Source organism: Elephas maximus, chromosome 16 (assembly GCF_024166365.1).
Source record: "Elephas maximus indicus isolate mEleMax1 chromosome 16, mEleMax1 primary haplotype, whole genome shotgun sequence".
Taxonomy (NCBI): Eukaryota; Metazoa; Chordata; class Mammalia; order Proboscidea; family Elephantidae; genus Elephas; species Elephas maximus.
This window is the reverse complement of record NC_064834.1, coordinates 3,106,438-3,133,533: the sequence shown is the minus strand read 5'-3', so window position 1 is coordinate 3,133,533 and position 27,096 is coordinate 3,106,438. Positions and strand designations below refer to the sequence as shown.

The 27,096-nt window shown below is 42.2% G+C and overlaps 1 protein-coding gene across 3 annotated transcripts in view; it reads left to right on the top strand.

Moving 5' to 3' along the window:
- ERCC6 (ERCC excision repair 6, chromatin remodeling factor) overlaps positions 1–27,096 on the top strand; it is a 103,168-nt gene that overhangs the window by 17,985 nt on the left and 58,087 nt on the right. For all 3 annotated transcript variants that reach the window (XM_049854756.1, XM_049854754.1, XM_049854755.1), the window contains 2 exons: positions 17,692–17,820; positions 23,957–24,115. In XM_049854756.1, coding sequence (XP_049710713.1) covers positions 17,692–17,820; positions 23,957–24,115 — 288 coding nt within the window. The remainder of the gene's footprint in view (positions 1–17,691; positions 17,821–23,956; positions 24,116–27,096) is intronic.

Here is a 27,096-nt window from a genome sequence, read left to right as displayed (position 1 = left end):
CTGGTGTACGGTGCGCTTCCTCCTCCCTGTTCTGGTGTACAGCATGCTTCCTTCTCGCTGTTACAGTGTACGGCCTGCTTCCTTCTCGCTGTTCTAGTGTATAGCGCACTTCCTTTTCCCTGTTCTACTGTACGGCGCGCCCTGCCTTCTCGCTGTCCGAGCGTACAGCACGCTTCCTTCTCACTGTTCAAGCATACAGAGCATTTGTTTCTCGCTATTCTAGTGAACAGCGCGCTTCCTTCTCGCTGTTCTAGTGTACAGTGTTTGCTTCTCACTGTTCTGGTTTATCGCGCTCTTCTCCCTGTTCTAGTTTACGGCAGGCTTCCTTCTCCCTGTTCTAGTGTACGGTGCGCTTCATTCTCGCTGTTCTAGTGTATAAAGCATTTCCTTTTCACTGTTCTAGTGTACAGCGCGCTTCCTTTTTACTCTTCTAGCATACAGAGTGTTTACTTTTCACTGTTCTAGTGGACAGCACTCTTCCTTATCACTGTTCTAGTGTACGGCGTGCTTTATTCAGTGTACGGTGTGCTTTATTCAGTGTACGGCGTGCTTTATTCTCACTGTTGTAGCGTATAGAGCGTTTCCTTTTCATTGTTCTAGTGTACAGCGCGCTTCCTCCTCCCTGTTCTAGTGTACAGTGTGCTTCCTTTTTACTCTTCTAGCGTATGGAGTGTTTACTTTTCACTGTTCTAGTGTACGGCAAGCTTCCTTTTTACTGTTCTACTGAACAGCATGCTTCCTTTTCGTTGTGCTTCTAGTGTGCAGCTTGCTTCCATCTCGTGGTAATTTTTATCCGGAGGCTGGCCCTGCCTTTATTTCAGTGACTTGGTCGGGATATGATGCAGGTCACGCGTAAGAGAAGGTGAATGCACGTGTGCCTGAGGTCAAGACCGTGCGTCATATATGATGCAGGTAGCGCGTAAGAGAAGGTGAATGCACGTGTGCCTGAGGTCAAGACCATGCGTCATATATGATGCAGGTAGCGCGTAAGAGAACGTGAATGCACGTGTGCCTGAGGTCAAGACCGTGCGTCATATATGATGCAGGTAACGCGTAAGAGAACGTGAATGCACGTGTGCCTGAGGTCAAGACCGTGCGTCATATATGATGCAGGTAACACGTAAGAGAAGGAGAATGCACGTGTGCCTGAGGTCAAGACCGTGCGTCATATATGATGCAGGTAACGCGTAAGAGAAGGTGAATGCACGTGTGCCTGAGGTCAAGACCGTGCGTCATATATGATGCAGGTAACGCGTAAGAGAAGGTGAATGCACGTGTGCCTGAGGTCAAGACCGTGCGTCATATATGATGCAGGTAACGCGTAAGAGAAGGTGAATGCACGTGTGCCTGAGATCAAGACCGTGCGCTGCCACATGGTTTGTGAGCTGTGCGGAACAGCGTCTTGGAGGTTTCTCCAGTGTGACTTTGCACACTACACTGGCGCATGACTAGTCTTGCTTGCTTGCTAAGGACTCTAAGAAATTTAGGGTGAAGAAACAATCTGTTTAACTTTATTAGCAGATTATTCTTTTATATTTGCTCCTGGGATGACTTTTTCTCATTCCTCAGCAGTTTTTTCTTATTTCTTCTTTTGTGGAGACCTAGTTCATTATATTTGTCATAGTGTTCTACTGTCCTCAGTGAATAAAGACTCGCCTCATACTTTTCCTGTTATTTAGAGCTGCTGATGGCCCCTGTTCAGTGATCCACACACATTCTATAACATTTTTGAAGTAGATGTTTTTAAAAGCCTTGTAGTAGACATACTGTTGTTGTTAGGTGCTGTCAAGTTGGTTCCGACTCATAGCGACAGAGTAGAGCAGCCCTGTATATTTATAAAAAGGGGCAGCTATAATACAGGTTTTCAGAGGATTTTTGTCAAGAATAAATGAATTAATACAATAAAATACTTAACACGTTGCCTGGTACATGTTGTTAGGTGCTGTCGAGTCGGTTCCAACTTATCGTGACCTTGTATGCAACAGAACGAAACACTTCCAGGTTCTGTGCCACCCTCACAGTCATTGTTATGCTTGAGCCCATTGTCGCAGCCGCTGTGTCAGTCCATCTCCTTGAGGGTCTTCCTCTTTTTCACTGACCCTCTACTTTACCAAGCATGAGGTCCTTCTCCAGGGACTAGTGCCCTCTGATAACATATCCAAAGTATGTGAGATGAATATATTAGGTCTTCAAATTATTTAAAAAAAAAAAATACTGTGCTTTTAAAAGATAATTTAAAAAACCTAATGTATTTGCAGGAATGACCTGTGGCCTGAGTTCAGTTCTTCAGAGCTGATGGGTTCACATTCTGGCGCTACCTCATGTAGTGATGTGAAGTCGAGGAGCCACTTGTATTTGTCATTTCTCCTTGTAACTTTGAAGTTATTTTGCACGTGTAATATTGGTGAAGTTGTCTGAGGAATATTGCTCACTCATGAACAGTGAAGAGTGTCAGCGTTTCTCTTAACTGTTGTAGAGAATTAATAAAAGGGTTCATCTCAAATTATTGATTATAGATGGAATGGTATATTCTTCCCATTGAATCGAGTAAATATTAAATATATTTTAAATATCTCGGTATTTTGATCAAGTGCAATTTATTTTGATTGAATTTTAAATAGGGGTTTATTTAAAATTCATGGCAGTTTTTCTTAACAATGTTAAGATTGTAAAATAATTTATTGTTTCCAAAACCATGCTCTAAGCCATTTTTTTGTTAAAGTTACAGTAAAATCTCAAATGAATTTTAGAAATACCAATAACTCTAATTATCACCAAAATACTATACCACTTAAAATTTTATGGCTGCGGTATTAAGGCTTCTAAATTGCAGATATCCGTATTGAAATGTTTGTACTAAATCTCCTGTGGTTCTTTTTGACTAGGGACATGTTACAAGAAAATAAAACCTTCAGGATTGAGAAGCATATTCAGAACGTTAGAACTGCCAGTCACTCTTCTGTATATTTTACTTGTTTTTCTTTGTAGACTGATGGGAATTAAAATGGTGTTCCCATGAATGAAGAAGACGACCTTTATGGCTACTGCTTAGCAAGGGTGTGGTGGTGGATGATCAGAATAAAGCCATGTAGTTTACAACGTAGAAAATGAGTTTTCCTTACTGATCAGACTTTAGGACTATATACCCAGGCCAGGCACCTTATACTGAACGTAACTCTTGGAAGTAAAGGCGGTGACTTTGAGTCATCTCACCCCTTGTTCTCTCAGCTTTAGAGCCCTCAGCCTTTCCCTGGCTCTGAGTTAACCCTAACTAGGCGTCCTTAGCCGACGCGCGGTGGGCGTCTCCTGCCGAGCCTTCCCCACAGTTTAACCTTGTCTGGGACGGGGTGATAATGCTCGTGATTTTGCTGTCTCTGGTTAGCCTTTAAAGTCCTAAGCGTTTTTCAAACTTCCCCACGTTTTTAACCCTATTTTCTTTTGTGTACAAAATTGCATTTGGAGGCCGTCTCCTCAGTGGCAGTTTCCCTGGTTTTCATACCTCGGTGAGCACACCAAGATGGACGTGCCATTTCTTAGAAGTAAATACTCTTGTCAGTCCTTATTCGTGTCAGTGGTATGCAGGTCTTAGAAGACTTTGTGTGTGTGTGTGTGCACGCGCACGTGCATGCACGCGACTGAAGTTTCCATTAAGATACGGCTCTCAATTGTGAGGTTTAGCTCTTTCCTAAAATAATACTGCAGCTTTAGAAAGCAGAGCCTGGGAGCTTGAGGGGCCAAATAAGGACTTACTAAGGAATAACACACGTGTGGCGTTTGTGTGATGCGTGTCCCTGGTGGGCACTGATGTGTCCCGTGTCCAGCCCCCTCAGCCCAGATAGCCCAGAGTGGACCAGCAGAGCAGACATGTCCTGTGTGTACCTGCTGCTGCGAGGTGGTGGAGATCAGTGGTGCCTTGTTCTCGGTTCCTGTTCCCTCCTCACTGTTGGTAGTTTGACTCCTGTCCCAGTTGAGATGTGAGGCCAACTCCCATTGCTTCATATCTGCTTTCACTGCATGAATGCATATCTGCATTGTAGGACTGAGTCCTAAGGTTTCTGGCAAAGGATTAGGGGCTTGAGCACAAAGAGGGTCTAAACCAAGTGTGTAGGCAAACATAAATTCAGACCAAAGTAATTAGGGAAGTTGTCATGGGGGAAGCTGCATCCCAGCCTAGGGCCTTGTTTATTGAGTAGTTCAGATACATTGATGAGTGTAAATAAAAACGTTTCCACATTTGCTTAAAAACTGCAGAGGCATCATTGAAAAGGAAAGAACATGCTTTGCTTTGGAGGTGCATTCTTTCCTTAGGGGTCTCATGCCATGGAGGTTGGTGTAGCGGCAGCAGCCTACAAGGAGCCCTGATTTCCTGATTTGTAATCTGTCAGTGTTGAGATGGGGTGGCGGGGCGGGGAGGGGGCATGTGGACCTTTCCTTACCAGCCGGCTGGGTCCCATCTCTTGGTAGTGGTGGTCTGATCTGCTTTGTTCAGATGGAGACTGGGGCCCAGTTTGGGGTCCATGGGAAAGAGTGCCGTAACACATGTGTGATGTCTACCATGGGCACAGGAAGGGGCGGCAGCAGCGTTCCTGTTAGCTGTTTGCCAGTGTTGAGATACCAAAACCAACACACAGTGTCACTAGCTCTTGCCTCTTAGCCCAGCAGCAGTCAGTCAGGATCAGTATTGCATGGGTCAGACTGGTGGCATAGGTCAGGATATGTTCTGAATGGGAGGGTCCACTTACAAAGAAGCCTTTGTCTCTGCTCACTGGCAGGACTAGGGCTAGCGTTTACCATTTGACTTAAATCCATACTCTGAAGCTCTTATTCTATTCTGTTTTCCAGCTATTATTACATTGCTAACCTAACAGCCCATATTTCCTTGGCAATGAGCAGACTAAAACAAAGGTTCCGAACCCGCAGACTGATTTTGCCAGACCCTCTGGGAGCCCTGTCACTGGAGGCTCAGGTTCAGTAAGTCTAGCCTGGGACTATCAGGCTTTTACAAAGCTTTCCCAGATGATGCTGTTTAGGACTGCTTGGTTTACATAAGCTGATTTTATGCATTCTTCCTGTCTAAGGACGTGGCTTTTGGCAGAATCAGTTTGTCATCAGTGTCTCTAGAACCCTGTTTGAGGTACCTGCACAGTTGTGTTTACGTGGGAGAAGGGCTGGAGGGGAATCTCAGGGTCAGTTCATTTATGCATTCTTCCTGTCTAAGGACATGGCTTTTGGCAGAATCAGTTTGTCGTCAGTGTCTCTAGACTTCTGTTTGAGGTACCTGCACAGTTGTGTTTACGCGGGACAAGGGCTGGAGGGGAATCTCAGGGTCAGTTCATCTGCCTAAATGCTGTACTTAGATCAGAATCATCTAGGGGGGACCTTTAGAACACAGGTTCCTGGGCACAGCCTGGAGGGTGTGAGGTGGCACATAGGTCAGGCTCGGTGGAGCTGGCACTGCCCTTGTGCTTTGACCTAGCTCTCAGAGTTTCTGAGTTGAGGTCTGTGACTTTCTTCATTTTCACAGACCCTTGTTTAGAAGGAGCCGTGATGGTACAGTGGTTAAGAGCTCAGCTGCTAGCCAAAAGCATGGCAGTTTGAATCCACCAGCCACTCTTTGGAAACCCAATGGGACAGTTCTACTCTGTCCTTTAGGGTTGCTATGAGTCGGAAACGACTGGATGGCAACGGGGTTGTTGAGAAAGAACTGTTTTGTTCCCTTTTAGGAGGCCTCTGAGGCATTTGGGAAGAATTGTTGATAAGGGTATTGGGGTTTGAGAATTTCCGTGCTTTTTTCTTTCCTCTAACCCAAAGTCAGCTTGGTATTGGTGCTGGGAGAAATCCCCATCCCCTCCTGCAGTCAGTTTTCAGAAGCAGCCTCTTCCATAGGTGGTGCCTGAGTCTCCTCAGATGACCTGGTGCATCGGACTGCTGAGATCACAGCAGAAGTCGATTTGGAGTTTCCCCTCAAATGGTCTGAAGGCTTTCCATCCACCCAGCCCCTCACCTTTGAACACTTGCGATGTTTCCTTGTTTTTTTAATTGTAAAAATATGATGACAATATTAAGATGAAGAAAACTACCTCCTCCTGTACTGTTTTGGTTTTTCTACACTTCATTCCACCCTTTAACCCCGTGCCTACATATCTTTGTATTGCTCTAGTAATAGTAGACTGCACATGTATTTTGTCATGATTCTTCAAAGTTAAATTCTCACAACAACCCTAGAAGATAAATATTATTTGTATGAGATATCTCAATTATGTGAGGCTTGGAGAAGTTAATCAACTTCCCCGGGGTTTGACTGTTGAGAGGTAGAGCTGGAATTTGAAGCCAGGACCCAGCTGTGTAAATGTCAGCTTTCTTCCATTTATTGAGTTGGGTGGAATGGGCAGTATCCAGGTGTGACCACCAGGTGGTGCCAGAAATCAGCACATGGCCACCTCCACCTCCCTGGACTGGAAACTAAGCCAAAGCCCAAGCCAGGGACCTGGGAGTTGGTTGAGGATTTGGAGAGATTGCTAGGAAGTCTAGAAGACCTGATGAGTGTGGTAAGAATGAGGACAGAATTTGCCTCATGGCCCTGTGTCGCCTGAATCTGTAATCATGATTCCTGTTGTTGTAACTGGTTTTTAATACATTTTTGATCCTAAATGTTTTTCTTCTCCATATTTTACACGAATAACTTTGGCAGAAAGGTCTGATGAGGGCTCCATTTGTTGTAAATATTACAGTATATCTACTCGGAGTCTACAAGGCTTATCCTCTGGCAAATAACAGTCTTCAGTGTCTTCCCACTTGAGCACGGGGACTTCTGTGGCCAGGGGTAAGCTGGATCCTGATGTTGTATACGTGCATAGTCTGAGGAGGGGGAGGCTATCAGCGTTTTCAGACACTGCGAGGAGTCAAGCGAAGTAGGATAAATGTTAGAATCTAATGGATGTGGAAGTGTGGAGGCCTCGACGGGCTGAACAAGGCTGGCGTCTGTGAGATTGTGTAACAACCACCATCACACAGCTAACTGAGTGCTTACCATGTGGTGGTGCTTCACTTTATATTGATTATTTGGTTCAACCTTCACAGCCACCTAGGAAATAGGAATCAGAGCCCAGAGAGATTAAGTAACTTGCCCAAAATCTCGTAGCGAGTAAGTAGAGGGACCTCAAAAAGGGGAAGAGGTCTGAAGATGGTTTGGGTCAGGTGGGAATGAAGCCCACCAGCTTGGTCTGGTGCGATGGACTTGAAAGAGCATCACTGCCTCAGTGACTGGTTTCTACCATCGTTTGATGGGGACCAACTCCAGCATCTCTTGGGTTGCCTTCCTAGCCCCAACCAATGCTAAAGGCCATGTATCCAAAAACCACTGCTGTCCTAACCACCCTGTCTCCATTTTATAGTCTTAATGGAGCCTCTTCCTCTTCCCTTTGCCTAGAGCTGGCTCCTGACCCTGTTTGCACTGGTATTGTCCCCCTCTGTCCTTGACTGTATCCTTGTTTCCACTCCGTGGAGATTCAGGACCTTGAGGCTATACGGAAGCAAAGGCCAAATTACATCGCAGAGCTTGATTTGCATTACTCTTTTAAACCCAGACAACTCCATCTCTGAACCTCTGAATTTCGTAAAAGTTTAAATCTAGATTTGATCCTGAAAAATACAATGATATGACGATTGTTCTAATCAGTTTCTGGGAGTTAATTTATTCCTTAAGAAATAAGCCTGTGTTTGTTTTTTTCTTCTTCTAGAACTCTATATTTTAAAGAAAGAAGGAAAAGTTACTCCCTTAAGGATGTTTTCTTAGAGAGCGCGTTGACTTCTTTTAAATGACAAAGCTAAGACACAGATGAAGGATTCTGTTGCCTGCTCTGCACACACCTTCCCCTCTCAGCTCGGTTGCATAATTGTCAGCAACAGTCTTAATTTACTCTGTGAGGCTGGGCCCTAACTGAGGGTGTTCCATCTGCTCAGATGTGCCAATTAAGCTCACCCAGATAGACCATAAAAAAGGCAGATAAGAAAAGTAAAACACTGAGTGTCTCAATTTAGCAAATTAGACTAATCTGTAAGGGATTCCTAACTGTCTGGAAGAGAAAAACCTACTGCACTAAGAATTGCAAGCCGTATTAAATACCCAGCTTGGTGCCTGAGTATATTTTAAAAAATCAGATTTTACTCGTTGTGTTTCTGATGTCGAATTTCTTTCACGGAAATTGCAATGAGTGGGGAACGATCTTGAGATTTAAATTTTACCCGATGTTAAGAGTGATTGAACTGGGATGATCTCTCGCTTTTTCCCTCACGGCCAGTGCTCTGAGGTCAGTGACCGCTGCAGCATGAACGACGCCAGTCTGATCGTCTTTTAATTTCAAGCAGCTCGAAATGGGACTGACGTTTTGGAGAGAGCATGTTCATTTTATTATTATAGGACCGGAGGCTGCTAATATTTGACAGCTCCCATTAATGTGTGTATTTTGTCTTTTTGTGGGTTGTTTAAGCATCTGTGTACATCGATTTCCCTGGTATTAAGTTTATCTTGTGTGAGTGCTCAGCCTGGATCATGTGTGGTCAAAAGACCTTCTAAACCGGTTTTGCTTTTACTTGGAAAAGTCCGCAGGTGGCTAGTGAAGAGTGGGTTTTGACTTAGCCCGCACAGTGCTGAGGTGGGAGGGAATCACTTTATTTCACAGAAATGAAGGTCATCTTTCCCCTCTTTAATCTTTGCACTGACATTTTTTAAGACAGAATTTGAAGTTTTAGAATTTGGTTGGTTCTTTTACAGTTTTCACTGTGGGGCGATCAAGAGAGATAATTGTTGACCTTTTGACTGGCACTGTGAGAAAAGGGGTGGCTTCAGGGAGCTCAAAAAATACTTTTTTCTCCTCTCAACTGATTTATTATTACTGTGGTAAAATATGTATAACAAACCTTTTGCCATTTTAACCATTTTTAAGTGTACATTTCAGTGGCATTAATTACATTCACTGTGTTGTACAACCACCACCAGCCTTTCCCACAGTTTTTCATCACCCCAAACAGAAATTCAGTATCTTTCAAGCAATAATTTCTCGTCCCTCCCCGATAACCAGACCCTGGTAACCACTAAAAACTTTTTGTCTCTGCGCATTTGCCTATTCTAGGTATTCTGTATCAGTAGGATCACACAACACCTGTCCTTTTCTGTTTGACTTACTTCACTCAGCATAATGTTTTCAAGGTTCATCCATAGTATAGCATGTATCAGAATTTTTCTCTTTATGGCTGAATAATACTCCATCGTATGTACGTACCACGTGTATTTATTTAGTCATTTCTTATGGCCATTGTCAGATATATGATTTCCAGTTATTTTCTCCCATCCTGTAGGTTGTCTGTTCACTTTCTTGATAATGTCTTTGGATGCACAAAAGTTTTTAATTTTGATGAAGTCCAATTTATCTACTCTTTTTTTGCTCTTGCTTTTGGTATCATATCTGAGACTCCACTGTCAAAAGCAAGGTCCTCAAGCTTCATCCCTAGGCTATTATTTCCTAGGAGTTCTAGTTCTTAAATTTAGGCAGTTCATCCATTTCGAGTTAAGTTTTCCATACGGTGTGAGGAGTGGGTCCGGCTCATGCCTTTGCGGTGGAGATCTAGTTGCCCCAGAGACTGTTGCTTCCTTGTTGAATGGACTTGGTGCCCTTGTTGAAAATCAGCTGGCCGTAGACGTGTGGGCTTACTTCTGGGCGCTTAATTTCATTCCGCTGGTTGAAAATACTTTTTGGGAGTCGATGTTGTATAACAGTTGGGGGCTCAGATTCTGGAGCCGGATTATCTGGGTTCAGATTCTGACTTCACCACTGACTCCTTGCTGAACTGGGGCAGGCTGCTTTGCCTCTCCCTACCTGCGTTTCCTTAACTGAAAAACTGAGTGAGAAAGAGGGAAGGAGGGAGGGACCATTGGGGCTATAAGGATTGAAGGAATTAATACATGTGAAATACTTAAAAGGAGCCTTGATGGTACAGTGCTTAAGTGCTGGGCTGCTAATTGAAAGGCTGGTGGTTCGAACCCACCAGCTGCTCTGTGGGAGAAAGATGTGGCAGTCTGCTTCCATAAACCTTGAGAAACCTCGTGGGGCAGTCCTACTCTGTCCTTGAGGGTCGCTATGAGTCAGAAACAATTTGATGGCAATGAGTGTAAAATACTTAAAACAGCACCTGGCACACAGTGAGCATTCGTAACTGTTATTGTTTCTTAGTGTTTGTTTTCTGACTCTGAATTAAATGTATATGTGTGTAACATATGTGTATATGTATAATCTCAAAACAAAACTTGGCCAGAGCCGGCAGACTTTACTCACGGAGGCAGTGTATAGCATAAGGATTAAAAAGCGCAGGCCCAGGAACCAGAATGCCATGGCCTCACCTAGTGGTTATGGGGCCTCACTTAGTGGTTATGGGGCCTCACGCAGTGTACGTACTCTCTTCATCTCTAAAGTGGGGGTCGGTGTAGCACCTTCAAAGGATAATACGGGGGTTACAAAAGGGTACGTGTAAAACATTTGGTATACTTCAGGCACTCAGTAAATACAGCTACTCTTGTTATTCACATGCCCCCTAGCTAAAACAGTTATTACAGAGATTTCATCAGGGCAGTAGCTGCTTGAAAAAAGTGGGTACGTGAGAGCCACGAAGAAGAGCTTATAAGTATATATAAAGAGTAAAAGGCAGAGCAGCAGTTGGTGTTAGTATGCAGGCAAAGCATCAGCTGCTGTAAACTTAGTCTTGTTGGTGCTATGTTTTTCATACCTTGTGTACACTTCTTATATATAGAATTAAGGCCCACTTACGGTTTTTGGGTTTAGTGATAACATATCTATGTGAGCGAAAGTACAGCATTATTACTCTTTGTGTGGGGAGAGGTAGCACAGAGTTTGCAATCGACTGCTAGCCTGAAGGCTGACAATTTGAACCCACCCAGTGGCACTGTGGAAGAAAGGCCTGGCAATCTGCTTTCATCAAGATTAAAAAAAAAAAGCCAAACCCATTGCCATCGAGTCAGTCCCGACTCATAGTGACCCTATAGGACAGAGTAGAACTGTGCCATAGAGTTTCCAAGGAGCACCTGGTGAGTTTGAACTGCCAACCTTTTGATTAGCAGCCATAGCACTTAACCACTACACCACCAGAGTTGCGTCAACAAGATTATAGCCAAGAAAACCCTGTGGAGCAGTTCTACTCTATAACACATGGTGTCCCCTTGAGCTGGAATCAACTTCATGTAAATGGATTTGGTTCATTTTGGGGGGTGTTGGGGGAGAAGTAAATTATTTCTCCTTTGAACACACTAGGGGGCACTAGACATCTGCCTAGGGGACAAAAACCTCACAGCCTACTCCTGGGTTGTGAGTGTAGATAGGTCAGGATTACATTTTGGTTGCTCACAGTTCTGTCCATTCTAAGGTAGGTGTTCCAGAGCCCTCTTGTGCCTCATATGACTGGCTTTCCCCACCTCTTGCTGTTCTGGACACGTGGGATGGCATACCTACTGACTAGTAGCAGGATGGAGTCCCAGGGCTGCCTTCTGCATCTTGGGGGCTGAATTAACTCATGCCTGCCCAGGGTTGCAGTAGATGTCTTGATCTTTCTTATTTATTCACATTTAACCTGTAACCAAAAAAACCCGGTGTTGTCGAGTCGATTCCAACTCATAGCAACCCTATAGGACAGAGTAAAACTGCCCCATAGAGTTTCCAAGGAGCGCCTGGCGGATTCGTACTGCTGACCCTTTGGTTAGCAGCCGTAGCACTTAACCACTATGCCACCAGGGTTTCCATTTAACCTGTAGTTAACTAAAATTTCTCAATTTTGTTATGTGATCTCTTGCCAGTAATTATAAATAGTATCTGATGTTTATCTAGTATAAAAAAGCTTCCAAAGTATATTGTAAATATTATCTCAATCAGTCCTCATAAGAAACTGTTATTTTATTTGGCTCATTTTGGGACTGAGGAAATTAGTGCAGCAACATCCAGTGACATTGATAAAGTTCGCTCCCCCCCTCCCCCCGCTGTAATGCACTTTCTGCCTACCTCCAACTTTTACTTCTCAGTGGGTGTTTTAAATCTGTGTTTCCTACTGGGCTGTCTGCTAGGTGGCTGCCACCGCAGTCTGACAGGGACTGTAGGAGCTGAAAAACCTGCCAGTGAATAACACACTCACTTTGTTTTATTTGGGTTCCAGCTGTGATGATGACAAGTCTAGAGTAGAAGAATGTGAAGGTGGGAGCATAAGATGATTTCCTTTCTAGTAACGTAAGTGTAGTTTACAGCTATTTCAGCTTCTTTTCTCTTTTGTCATAAGAGGAATTCTTTCACTAGAAGTTGAATTTTTTTTGTCCAAACAAACAAACAAAAAAACCAAACCCACTGTCGTCGAGTTGATTCTGAGTCATAGCGACCCTATAGGACAGAGTAGAACTGCCCCATAGTTTCCAAGGAGCGCCTGGTGGACTCAAACTGCTGACCTCTTGGTTAGCAGCCATAGCACTTAACCACTACACCAAACCCTTGTGGCATAGTGGTTGGAAACCCTGTTGGCACAGTGGTTAAGTACTATGGCTGCTAACCAAGAGGTCAGCAGTTCAAATCCACCAGGCGCTCCTTGGAAATTCTGTGGAGTACTTTCTGTCATATAGAGTTACTATGAGTTTTTTTGTCCATTGATTCCTAATTAGCCCCTGGAGAAGCTTGTCCCAAACTAGGACTTCTTATTCTTTGACTTTGGGCAGACTATTTACAGTTGCCATTTCCAGTGGGTCATTCTTTGTGGTGAACCTTAACCATGTCTGTCCAGTAGATACAGCTAGCATAAGTCATGTGGGTAGAGGAATAGGAAAATGCAGCAGTAAGTAAACTGTAAATAAGATAGATAGGAAATTTCCAGAACTCTGTTCTGGGTGACCCACTTTGACCATTTTCAGGCCATGTTTTTCTGTCCCTGATGTCTTCCTTATCGCCACCTCAAATCTGAACTTCTTTCATTTATGCATTGTTTATCGTGTGGTTGCCATGAGGCAGGTATCATGGCGAATCTCTAGAGATACAAAATGATTGTCAGTCTTTTTCCTCAGGTGGCTCCCCACCTAACAGGGGAGACAGATAGGAATTTTACAGCATGCTAACACCTGGTAAGTGCTCTGGTAGGGGCACCAGGCATGCCCCAGGTGCCGTGAGGTGAGAGGGTGCTTGGAGGACAGGATACCTAACTCTCTGGGATAATCAGGGAAGGCTTCCTTGGGAGGCGCTGCTTGAGTGGAGGCCTGAGGGCCCCGAGGTGTGTGGGTGGGGGACAGTACAGAACTGAAGCTGTATGGAGACGGGGAGGCCACAGATACGGATAATAGTGGCCAGCCATGTTTTTCTGCTTGCGTGTTTTGAATTTCTTTGGTATGCTGGAAATTACCCTAAGAGACAGTAGCTGTAAATGGCAGTAGCTGGCTCTCAGGTGTATCTTGGTGTTCCGCCGACAAGGCGCCCCAGTCAGTAGCTTACACCTGGAGGAAGGGTTCCTGGGGCAGTCGAGCTGGTTTTGCTGCACGTATTGTTGGCTGTCTGGCCCCCAGACTCCGTAGCTTCTGACGGATCACTGTTGCAAAAGCAGCCCAGGCCCCAGAGCCCCGCCAGGCTGGTGTTCCTGCCGGATTGTGGGGAAGCCAGGGAGTGTTCTCTCTGCCCGCATCCGGTGTGAGTTCCAAGTTTATGTTTATTGCTGGCTTCTCTTCTAGTGGCTGCCAGTGGAGGCGCAGTGGCTGGATATGGGAGTCGTCAGAGGAGCTGGAACGCTTGCCAGTGAGCACCAGGCCCACTTTGTTTATTTGGTTGCAGCTGTGACTATTACATGTGTGGATTTTGTAAAATGAGAGGGTGGAGAACAATTAAAAAGTTTTTTTTTCTTTTCTAAAAACGTAAATACTGAACTGTTGGACTACTTACTGCCTCCCCACCTCCTCCACCCCCGCCTCTTGAAATCAGTTTTCTGGTTTATTTATTGAAATAACAGAGTTTAGACGTTTTAGGGCCATTTTTATTTTTGAAGATTTTTTTAATTACTTGGACACAGATCTTAACTTTGACCCCACACCTAACCAATTTTAAACCATACTGTATCTAATTTTTGTTACTGACCATACTTCATTTTATGACAGTTTTTAAATTTTTGAAATTGCCGTATCCCAGCACGTACCTTCTGAAGGCTAGGTATGTTTATTCATATAGTGATCACACTCTTCACGTTAATAATTTATTGAGCATCAATTTGGTAAACTCTGAGAGTTTTGTTCTGATGTATATGCTCAGGTGGGTCCGACGGATGTTTCTGGTGCATTGCACCTCTGACATGGTGACAGTACTGGCTGCAGGGTTGTTGTGAGGATTTACTGACAATGTTAGTGACACATTCGTATATGATCACGTATAATGGTATGTTCATTCATTAAGCCCTTTGTGCTGAGTGCTTTACATGTGGCCCCTTATTTCATTCTCCCCAAACCCAGTCAGGTAGGTGCTGCTTTCCTCTTGCCTCACAGTTGAGGAAGCTGAGGCACTAAAGAGATCACATCATTTGCTGAGGGTTAAAAAGCTCCTAATTGGCAGTCGGGACTTGATTCCCAGACCGCCTGAGTGCAGGTGCCGTACTTCAGCCTTGTCTTTACTGCGTGCGTCAAACCCAGTTTACACCTGCCCCAGAATCTCCCTTCCACCAGCCTTGTCACAGGACAGGCCTGTGAGCACTCAGGAGAGCACCTTTATAGTCCTCGACTGAGCCTAGGACGGGAAGACATCGTCTCTCCCAGCGTGCAGGTGTCCCCAGCGTGTCGGTCGCTTTTTGGTTGATCAGCACCTCTATGCAGAACCGCTTCTCTGCGCAGTGTTTGTAGACAGTCAGGTACGTTTTGGCCACAAGCCGCTTGAGGAATTATTACTTTCTATAACAGAAGAATCTCTCTTAGCCTGAGCCGCGTGTACGTGTGGTTTTATAACCCTGATGTCTTCTGTCCTTAATATGTGTGTATGGGCCTACTAGGGTGATTTGTCTTCGCAGTCATTCAGACGCTTGCAGACAGTAATGATTTTCCCTCCCCACCGCTAGTCAGCCTTTAGCTAAACTAAACAAACGTTTGGTTCTTCTCGTCTTTCTTCACGGAGCGGAAGGCTCTGGAAGGCAGTCGTTTTTGTAGTGGTTTATGTGGTTTCCTGGGTGCTGGCTTCTGTGGACAGCTCAGTGCTGGTGTATTTTAGGAGGGAGGGGAAGGAGGAAGCCGAAACCTTGTTGATGCAGAGTGATGTGTTGGGAAATTTAACAGCCACAATGATTTATTGGCTGAGTCTAAGTTTAATATGTGATATTTTTATGTGATATTTTTATGTGATTTTTAATATGTAAAATATTTAATGACCTTTCTGTGTCAGTCTCCTAAAGCCAATATCTTGTGGTATTTTTCCCCCTTGGAGAACTGTCTTTGAGTGATCACAAACTGAAGTATTTTTAGGTGGCTGTGATTGTTTTTGCTCTTCTTCCGAGTTTCCTGTTACCCACAAATTTGCGAGAACAAATATTCTTTGTCGTGCAGATCTGTTTGCTCCTGAATTCTGGTAGTCAGAATTTGGATTCCAAAAAACGATTAATATCTCATTACCTGAAACTGCAGGCCACCTGAATTTCAGATAACCAGTAGCAAGAATTCAGATGTATACATCGGGGAAATGTATGTTCATTCTTTTTGGTTTCTAAGTTCCAATAGTAAGGGATAGCTGTATTTCTCAGCCTTGGCACTGTTGACATTTGAGGCTGGATAATTCTGTGGAGGGGGGAGGGCTGTCGTATGCATTGTAGGATGTTTAGCAGTACCTCTGGCCTCTATTCACTAGACACTAGTAGCATGTCCCCTCCTTCCAAAAATGTGACAGCCAAAAAATGTGTCCAGACATTGTCAAATGTCCTGTTTTGGGGAGAGGATGGGGGTGTCAGAATTGCTCCGGTTGAGAACCACATCTTTAAACCATTGTACCTAAGTAAAATTGTGGGTAGCATGAAACTCGGAACATTAGCAGAGACTGTCGTAGCCACCTAGAGGTACTACATTTCATCAATTGCGTGGAGATAATGTTCAAGGAAGAAAAATAATAGAGATAACAGATTGTCGTTAGAAGTTAAGTGCAAAGGATCATTAAAATTTTTATGTCAGAAAAGCCTTGTGTTTATATGGTAGCGGTTCCCTTAGACTCGGCCACGTGGTTCCTCTCTCATTTGTGCTCCGACTCTGGAAGTTGCCAGCGGGCTCAGTGACCTTACAAGCTCTCTTCCTGCCCTGGGGTACAATTTCAGATCATCGACTAGTCCTTCCTCATTGATCACAGTTAAGTCTCAGCTCTTCTTGTTTGTTGGTTTTATTTTGTTTTGTTACATTGCAGAGTTGAAATTTCCAACAGCGCAGGAATTTATCAGAGTTCTGCTTCAAGGTCCTCCAGCAGGTACCTGGGTGGCACTGCCTGTCACACTTGTATTTTGCCTCGGTGCTGGTTTTGTAATTGATGCTGGAAAACATACCGTAGCTCCAGCTGGGTAGTATGTGGCTTATTTCTACAATATTACCCTTTCACTTTGTCCTTTGCTTTCCCTTAGATGCGTCATTACTCTGGCGTAGCCAGTTCCAGATAAATGCCTTCCGGCATACCCTGCTGCTCTCGTTCCCCTCCTCTGAGCCTTTTATTTGGAAGGCATTTACTGTATTGCTTTATTCCATTTCTGCCACTCTGGAGAATGCAGAGTGTCAGTTGCATGCATGCTAGAAGAAAGTCGCCTTCTTGTTTGATTTTGAAAGTGAGTAGAATGAGGCTATTGACCTTTGTGATTTTTTTTTTTTTAATCATGATACCAGTGTTAATTGTAGTTACATGAATGCAAAATTACTCTGGTTAAATGGCTGTACTTTCTTAACAATGGACTTATTGCTAAGTCCTTCAAATCTTTAGACTACTGATAATTCTTTTGTTAAAAATACGTGGCGTCAGTCTTCTGAGATGTAAATGTTTCACCTTATTTTATATTTGAAAAGCATCACCTTGCTGGATTCATAACTTAGGCCTTTTTCACTGAACACATTTTTTCTAAGTGGTATAATTATTACGTTTGTATTGTGGGTCCCTCCCCCATTAAGTAATCAATATGTGAATCTGATCTATAGCAGTTTTGACCAAAATATTATGCTGTTTTGTGCTATGACTATCATATCGTTGGCACGGAAAAGGTAATTGTAAATAAAATCTATTTTTTGTTACACTCCATTGCCCGCTTTGGAGACGTTTAGTTACACCAAGACATTCGCCAAACCACTTCCAGAACTCAGTCGTGTGCCTTAGGGGCCAGCAGAGGAAGCTTCCCTGAGGGTGGCCAGAGGAGAGGCAGGGAGCTTCAAGAGTGAATGCCGGGCCTTGCAGAAATACTTCTAGAGCAGCCGTAATGATTCCAGTAAGAACCGAATTGAGAAGGAAGGAAAGGAGAATTGGTTTTCTTTTGTGAATATCAGCATTTTGGTTAATTATGGCAGTAAAAACCTAAGACATTCTGCTTTGCCTATTTTTTCTTTACATTATCTAGTACTATGTGTTTTAGTCTTTTTGTGACCAAAATAATTGAAACCTAATTTTAATTTTCACGTAGGAGATGGAATAAACTGCGACTGCAGGACAAAGAGAAGTGTCTAACGCTGGAGGACAGTTCTGAGGACAGCGATGCTGAATTTGACGAAGGTTTTAAAGTGCCAGGTTTCCTGTTCAGAAAGCTCTTTAAGTATGTATTGTGTGCTGTGTCCTTTGTGTTCATCATCAAGCCATTATGTACAAATTAATATTTTAAAAATTACACAGCAGTTACCTGTGGGCCTTAAGGTACTTGCAGCAATTTATTGCAAATATAGACACTGTCAAATGATGTTTTAGCCACATGCTGTTCATTAAAATTAGATGATAATAAATTGACTGAAGTGCATATTGGGTGTGTTTGTAAACTGATGAATCTATATGGGCCTATTTCAGCTGACTAAGAGCAACTCATTTAAAAGCCGTCTGTGTTAAATTTTGTTGTTGTTGTTCTTAGTAATTTTAAGGGACCAACCCCTAATTCCTTAAGTCAGGTTAATTTAATAGGATGAATTGAGTGTTAAAATCAATATGGGGTGGGGGCTTTTACTTCTACGTGGAAATTAAAAAAAAAAAAAACTGTTGAGATTATTTTCTAATTGTCTTCTACTGTACCTAAGGGTATAATACTTTTGAGCTGACCAAATGGGTATCTAAATATTTTATGTAAATGTTCTCCCATCAGAAGAGGAGCATGTATAGTCAGACACCTTCAGGATTAAGTTGCTGTTTGAAACTAAGTTTCTAACATAGAGTGGCAGGCACAGTGGAAACCGGATGCTGCCTGATAGATGGTGTGCCCCTCCTATACGAGGCCTGATGAGTCTCTGATGATGAGTATAAACACTGAGGAACGTTTTCAGTCTCCTCACTCCTGGGACTTACTTAACAACATACTTTAGGAAACCTTCTTAGATGCGTATAGGAAGTTAAACCATTAAGCAGCTTCTTTTCTGTCTCCTTGGTGTCATCACTTGGTAGTTGCGAGCAGGATCCAAGCTGCTTTGTCTTGAGCTTCAGCTGTCAGCCATGCCCTAAGCTGATGCAAGATGTCTATTTAAAAATAACATGCTTTTATACTTCGTCTCAAAGAGCTTATCTTATAGTTTAATTGTTCTGTGTGCAGAGCAAGGAGGTGCAGGAGGGTAGCTGTTTTATCCCACTAAGCATATAGGAAAGTTGAATCCTAAAGATGGGAAGTGACTTGGTTAGGTTGCTGTGACAAGGCAGGTGATCAAAACAAAAACCAAACCCGTTGCTGTCAAGTCAATTCCGACTCTTAGTGATTCTAGAGGATAGAGTAGAACTGCCTTGTAGAATTTCCAAGGAGTGGCTGGTGGATTTGAACTGCCGACCTTTTGGTTAGCAGCTGTATCACTTAACGATTGTGCCACCGGGGCTCCGATAAGGCAGAAAACTGTCTAAAAGTTCAAATTTGAATCGCACTGCTAATTTTGCAGACTAATTGTTTTGTAGCCGTGAGAGGTGGCTACTTTGTTTATTGCTTCTCCCAGATGAAAATTAACTGTGAAAGGTAAATAAAGACAACATTTACTGGCAACTCTTCATCTTCTCTAAAGTGGTTGCTTGTTAAGGAACAGTCCAAGTAGTGTGAGTGTTGTACTAGAAAAGGGATACCCGAATTATAGATTAAATTGATTTAACAGAGACAGGGTACTTCTGCATTTGTAGGTAAGTGATTTGGCAGGTATCCTGAAGAGTCAAGTTGAATGTGTGTTTTTGTTTAAATGTCAGATTTTCTAGCATGGAAAATTCACTGTTAATAGAACCAGTCTTTGCTTACTGAAAGCAGACGGGATTCAGTGTCTTAACCCTCTAGTAGTTAATACAAATACATGTTTTTTTTTTTTTTAATTAGTCTTAATTGCACATTCCTGGAAACTATTTTGTTGTTTTCTTTTCTATAAAAACAGTGTTTTAAATATTTATAAGGGTTATAAAACTTTTATTTCTTCTGTCATATCAAAAAATTAATAGGATTGTTAGAGTCTACGTTTCTCTTGTGATTAGGTTTTAACTTATTTAATTTTAAACTGTAGATGTATTTTTACTGTATTTACCACACTCTGTGGAATTAAATTAACAGAGCATAGTTGTCCCCAAGGGAGATAGAAGGTACAATTATCCATTTAAGTGCTATTTTCTGCAAGATAATGTTTAACTTCTAAAATTCTGTTTTGAAAGTTTGCCCCGCAAGTGCGTTCATCTGCATGATTAAGCAATCAGATGACCAACTTCTACCTTTTGACCTTACTTTCAGTTGCAGTAGCGAATGCCACCTTGGGTTAATGTGACAGTGCCACGGGATACCAGTTAACGGTGGCTGTTTGGTGATAAGGCCATCTGATGGGGATAGCAGGGCACAGTAATTTTTTTTCCTGTTGTAGAATAACTTGTAAAAGCCTTTTTTATCTGCTTCTCAAAGGTTCTGAAAACTAGATTTTAAAACCTACTTTAGTTTAAACTATATATTTGTTTTATTGTGTTTATTATTAGGAAATTAAAACGGTAAAATCAGTCAGTAAGTGGCACTGCTGGAGCCAGACCTCAGACTCCCTACCTGCTCATCCAGAGATTCGTAACTACCTGTGTGTGTGGCAACTTTAATGTGCAAGTAAAATTCCTTTAAACTGCAGCCTGAGAGTCTTCACTCATTGTGGGTGGGAAGAAGGGGCCATGCTTGCCCATGTTTGTGCAGTGTCCCTGGTTGTTGGGGATTTCCACTTAGTGAGGTGACTTACGGGGCTGCCCAGTAGATGTTTTAAGTCATTTCTTCAGTCCTAATCATCCTCCTGTAAACACACAACCGTGTGCTGTTCGAAAGTCCTCGGAGATGACATTTGTAGATGAGGAAACACACCCAGCAAACTGGTACTTTTTGTCCTGGGTCACATAGAGTCCAGATGTCCTGACTCCCTCCCAGACTCCTTCTAGATACCATACTAGTCCTGCATCTTATTCCCCTTATGATGTCTCAATACCTCTTCTCCCAGTCCTTGCTGTTTTAGTTAAGTTGATTGGATCCAAACACAGGGAAGTATTGGGCCTCATTGGCTGGAGGCGGTGTGGTGTAGTGGCCCAACACTGGGATGACCACTGAGAGACCTTGGTCCCAGCTGTACCCCAAGGAGCTGGTCCCATCATTGTTCTGAACCTCAAGAACAGAGGTCAGTTGGCTAGAATTTAGTGACTCTGGAGACTACATCAAAACCATTTGGAGCGCTTGTTTTTAGAATGTGTATTTTTCCAAAGCAGAGATTATTCCAGTGTACCTGGTCAGTGAGCTTGCATTTGTTCCAGGTCAGGGCTTCCCAGCCTCAGCATGTTTGACATTTTAGGCAGCTAAGTCCTTGCTGTGGGAACATCCTTGTGCCTTGTAGGATGTTGAACAGCATCTCTGGCCTCTACTTGTTAGGTGACAATTATACTTTCCCACTTGTAACAACCAAAAACGTCTCCAGGCATTGCCAGGTGTTCTCTGGGGAGCAGAATTTCCCCTGATTGAGAACCAGTGGCCTAGATTATCTCCAAAGTAAACTTTGGAACCAGGTGGTTCTGGATTTGAATTCTGGCTTGCCCATTTTTTCTGACCTTTGACAAGTTACTTAACCTCTTCGAGCCTTTGTTTTCTCAACTATAATATGGGCGGATAATCTCTGTTTGGAGTTGTTGTGAGGCTGTGAGCCAAAGCACTTGGCCTAGTGCCTCCTGGCTGTAGGCTCCTAAGTGGTAGCCATTATTCTCTGGCTGCACACCATGTATTGATAGAACCTACCCTTCCTGAGTTAAATGATCTTATAGTCATACTAGACTTCATTTTGTTTTCACTTTACACTGTGTATGTACTATACTTAGCAAATTTGTCGTTGTTGTTGTTAGGTGCCGTCGGGTCGGTCCTGGCTTATAGTGATCCTTTCCCAACAGAATGAAATGAAACACTGCCTGGTCCTGCGCCATCCTTAGAAACCTTGTTGTGCTTGAGCTCATTGTTGCAGCCACTATGTCAGTCCATCTCGTTGAGGGTCTTCCTCTTTTCCGCTGACCCTGTACCTTGCCAAGCATGATATCCTTCTCCAGGGACTAATCCCTCCTGACAACATGTCCAAAATATGTAAGACGCAGTCTCGCCATCCTTGCTTCTAAGGAGCATTCTGGTTGTACTTCTTCCAAGACAGATTTGTTCATTCTTTTTGTAGTCCATGGTATATTCAATATTGTTCCGCAACACTGCGGTTCAAGGACATCGTACATGAAGAAAGCAAGAGGTCATTGAAAAGACAGGAAGGAAAGAAAAGACCAAGATGGATGTCCGAGGAGACTCTGAAACTTGCTCACGAATGTCAAGCAGCTAAAGCAAAAGGAAGAAATGATGAAGTAAAAGAGCTGAACAGAAAATTTCAAAGGGCTGCTCAAGTAGACAAAGTAAAGTATTATAATGACATGTGCAAAGAGCTGGAAATGGAAAACCAAAAGAGAAGAACATGCTCGGCGTTTCTCAAGCTGAAAGAACTGAAGAAAAAATTCAGGCCTTGAGTAGCAATAGTGAAGGATTCCATGGGGAAAATATTAAATGACGCAGGAAGCATCAGAAGAAGATGAAAGGAATACACAGAATCATTATACCAAAAAGAATTAGTCGATGTTCAACCATTTCAAGAGGTGGGATGTGATCAGGAACCGATGGTGCTAAAGGAAGAAGTCCAAGCTTCCCTGAAGGCATTGGCGAAAAACAAGGCTCCAGGAATTGATGGAATATCAATTGAGATGTTTCAACAAACGGATGTGGCACTGGAAGTGCTCACTTGTCTATGCCAAGAAATATGGAAGACAGCTTCCTGGTCAGCTGATTGGAGGAGATCCATATTTATGCCTATTCCCAAGAAAGGTGATCCAACCGAATGTGGAAATTATAGAACAATTATAGCAAATTTAATAAGCAGTGAATTCTTATTCACTGTTTTCTTTATATGATAGATAATAATAACAATAGTTAGAGTCAGACTTTCAGAACTGATTTCCAAAATACTGTGGGGTGATGGGGGGCGTTAAATATGGCATCTTTACTGAGAAAAGGTCAAGTCAAACTAGTTCGCCGTGAACTGAAATCCGAAGTGAGACTTCAGCTGGACAGATCAGGCGGCAGATGACGTGTGTTTGGGCAGTAAAACGGCAACGACAGCAAAGGGTTGTTTTTTTCTTTAAATGTGGGCGCTAATTAGCCTTGTTGTCTTAGTTTTCATTGCCTTTTAACTTAAGTATATTTTGTTTTTTTACATGGCTCACAGTCTTCATATCATTCCATAATGTTAAATCTTCCTTTTGCTCCTAAAAATTTTTTTTGCAGTATTCCTTTTATTTCTTTTAGGGGGTATAGATTAAAGATGCTGTTGATGGAGAAGGGAAAATACCAGCTCCTATGCTATTTATTTATCTGTTTGTTTATTTTGGACAGGGGAATGTATTATTTCCCCTTGACCTACGGTCCTTATTTAAAATGCTAATAGCTTTGATCTTTTTGTATCTATGATAAAATCCCTGAATCAAGTTTTATTTTAAAATATTAAAAAGGCCTTTTCCAAGTTAGCCTGTCAAAGACCTTCTATAGCCTTTATTTCATTTTGTATTGTTGAGTCTTCAAACTGTTCTTTTTTGTATCTGCTTGTAATATAACGATCGTCTGTTATGTGCTAATTTTGAGAGTAGCCTATTATTCAGACTTGTTTATGACCTTAAAATTTAATTTAATTTTTCATATGAAAGAATAATACGATTACCAAGTGACTTCTCAACAGTATAAGCTGTAAATTGTAATGTCCTCTCTCTTGCTCTTTTGATGCTAGTCAGATTGCAAAAATAAACATTAGTGCCCCTTTTTTTGTGGAAAAATTAATGGAACTTTGTAAACTAAAAATACTTTTTTTTTTTTTTCCAGAAAGATGGTGAATAAAAGATAATAAGTTTATGCTTGTTTACCAAGCTATTTCTAATGTTGAAAAAGAAATGAAATAACCCCTAATTACCCCATCTATCAGTTTAATTAGAAATGTGTTAATGTTCTATAAAGAAAAATTTGTGATTTTATGCCTAGGTGATCAAAAATGTATGACCTTATAAATATAATACTCATGTAAAACACACATCCGGCATGTTGCTGTGACTAGTACTAGAACCTAGCCAAATGATTAATTCATGAATACTTTCTGTTACGATCTGTATTATCCAACATTTGCTATTTTCTTTTTCCTTGTTGGTGTTTGTTGTTGTAGGTACCAGCAGACAGGTGTTAGGTGGCTGTGGGAATTGCACTGCCAGCAGGCAGGAGGAATTCTGGGAGACGAAATGGGATTGGGCAAGACCATCCAGATAATTGCCTTCTTGGCAGGTCTGAGCTACAGCAAGATCAGGACTCGTGGTTCAAATTACAGGCAAGTGCTCCTCTGCAGACTGTCAGTCTGTGGAGCTCAATTAATATTTCATCAGATGTATTGCTGTGGAGGAGGGTCTGGTGAATTATTGATGACATTTCAATTACAATATTCCTTTAATTCTTTTAGTGGGGGACATCAAAGGAAAATTTTTACGAGACAATAGAGCTGTAGGGCAGGAGAAATTAAACATGTAACACTTGTAATGAATTCCAGGCATTGATGCTTCATTTTGCAGATGAGCCCCACTAGATATTTTGGGTCAATACGATGTCTAAGGTTAGCTTCTACAAATGGACTGTTTACAAACTCAATTATGTTAATATCAATAGTTTACACAATATGGAATTTTAAATTAGATGTAATAACTTTAGTTCCATTTATTAAATTTTACATTAAAATATTTGTTCTGGCAGGAGACCAGGTGAGCATTACAGTAAGTACAAAGTCTGTTCATGGGGGAAGTCAGAGAAGCTGGCTTTGGAGAAACCATTCTCCTGAATGTCCTTTATAATCAGGATGGGTTACAGCATTTATAGATAGCTCTTTTTTCTGTTTAAAATGAGGTTACTTTCTAAAGTAGTCTGCTCAGTATGATTTTTACTCCCCTCCCCAATCTTTGAGAATATTACATAAATTCTAAGTCCAAAGCCTAAATGGCTATCCAAAAACAAAGAAAACTATGTTTAGATTTTAATCTTTATTTTCTTTAAAAACCCATTGCCATTGAGTCAATTCCAACTCATAGCAACTCTGTGTAGGACAGAGTGGAACTGCCCTGTAGGGCTTCCAAGGAGCAGCTGGTGGATTCGAACTGCTGACCTTTTGGTTAGCAGCCATAGTTCTCAACCACTGCACCACCAGGGCTCCTTATTTTCTTAAGAAGTTTAAATAAACTATTGGGGTTTTAGTATTCTGAAATAATAAGCATTTAATCTGTGTTAAGTATGGTGGGACTGAAATACTTTTATCTTGAAGTGCTGTGAGAATCTCCGTATTTTAAGGTGTAAATTCCTTTGTGTAAATCAGTTTAGGTAGACATGTTACTGGATAAATTATGTAGAGTATTTATTCTTGAGCCCAGATGATCCAAGAGCCCTTGGGTTTTAGTAGGCTTATCCAGTAAGTAACAGCGAGATACTTATCAGATTGTTGGGTTGTTGAAGCCTTGGCCACTCACTAGACCTGGCTTGGAGACAACTTTAAAATAGTGGTGACGTGCCTGAAGTCGAGGCAGCAGCGAGGTCCTGCTCTTTGGGTTCATCAGCAGATAGCCAGATGTAAACTGTCAAGTATTGAGTCAGGAACAGTGTTTTAGTTTGCAGAGTTTAGTACTTTGTTTTTGTTCCTTACCCTTTCATTAATTTCGCAGATCAACACTTTTGTGAGAGGACTTTGATGTTGTACAATGTTTTAAAGAAACCCAGTTGTATTTACATAGATGTAAGGGGAGAAAGTATTTGGAGAAGTTTAAATGCTGAATGGTTTGTTGTTGTTTATAAGGGAGTTGTACAGAAGCGGGGCATTTTCTTCACATATTAGAATTCTCTCATGTTTTGCCTGGAAATACATGAAAACTTTCCAACCCAAAGGAAAAGTCAAAGTTGAAAATGGGCATTTAGTGTTTTCTTAGCCGTGGCTGTCATTAGTTTAGTATTTTAAAAATACTTGCTATATTCTTAATAAGTCTTCGGTGTCTGTGACTCTTTACCAAGTTTTTTTTTTTTTTGGCAACCAAAATGCCCCAAGCCACCCCAGATGGTTTCTAGGACTGTCTTTCTTTCCTTAAATGGTTCTGGGATTTTCTTATTTCCTGTCTCTTTTCTTCCCTCCCCTTCCCTTCATGTTATCATGAAGCTTGTGTGGGCTCTAATACTCTGGGCCTAGGAAACCTAAAGTCATCCCAGCAGGGTAGTTTTTTGATCTAAAAATTAAAACGTACTCTCTTGAGTAGTGACAGTCCTACTAGGAGTGAAGTCAGGGCTAATAATGAGCAGCAGCTGTAATCAATTAACTATCAATGCCCATCTCCTCTTCTCCATAATGAAATAGTATGGCAAGTTGGATTATAGCCCAGATCTCTTTATTAAAATAGTATTTGTAGAAATGGCTTCCCAGAATGTGGTTATATATCAGCCAAACAACTGGGCTATTTATGAATAGGGGTGTGCTAAGGACCGTAGTGCCTCTCCTTAAATGTGCCAGAGTGAATTTTATAACATGTTCATAACTATTTTATGACATGTCCTGTGACACTAAGTGATTTTGGAGTTCTCTGTGTGTGTCCTAAAGAAAAATTGTCAGCCCTTGATATCAAATGAAGTTCTGTGTAAGCTAACATTGCTTTTATTGACTTTGTGCATTTTCCCTGAAGTCTTGCCAGCTGTAGATATTTGGGGCCCAATTTGAGCAATTTTAAAGATCATGAACACTAGGGTAGTGCGTCTGGTGGAAAAAGAAGTGCTTTCTGTGTTTTGTATGTGTCTTTGTTTTAAAGGAGACAGAAGCACACTAAATACCAAACCAGCTGCTGTTGAGTCAGTTTTGACTGATAACAACCCCGTGTGTGTCAGAGTAGAACTGGATCCACAGGGTTTTCAGTGGCTGAGTTTTTGGAAGTAGGTCACCGGGACTGTCTTTCAGGGTGGATGGGTGGGTGGACTCGAACCACCGGCCTTTTCAGTTAGCAGCAAAGTGGTTAGCCATTTGTACCACCCAGGGACCCCCAGAAGTATGTTATGTAGGTTAATGCTCCTGGTTCGTATTCTGATGCTGTTGTTGAGCTGTCAATGGATTTCAACTCATAGTGACCTTATATGACAAAGTAGAAATGTCCGTAGGGCTTCCTAGGCTGTAAGCTTTATGGGAGCAGATCATCGGGTCATTTTTCTCTCAAAACAGCTAGTGGGTTCAAACCACTGTGCCATCAGGGCTTCCTTATTATATTGACAGTTTCCCTGAATCTTATGATGGAGAGGAAA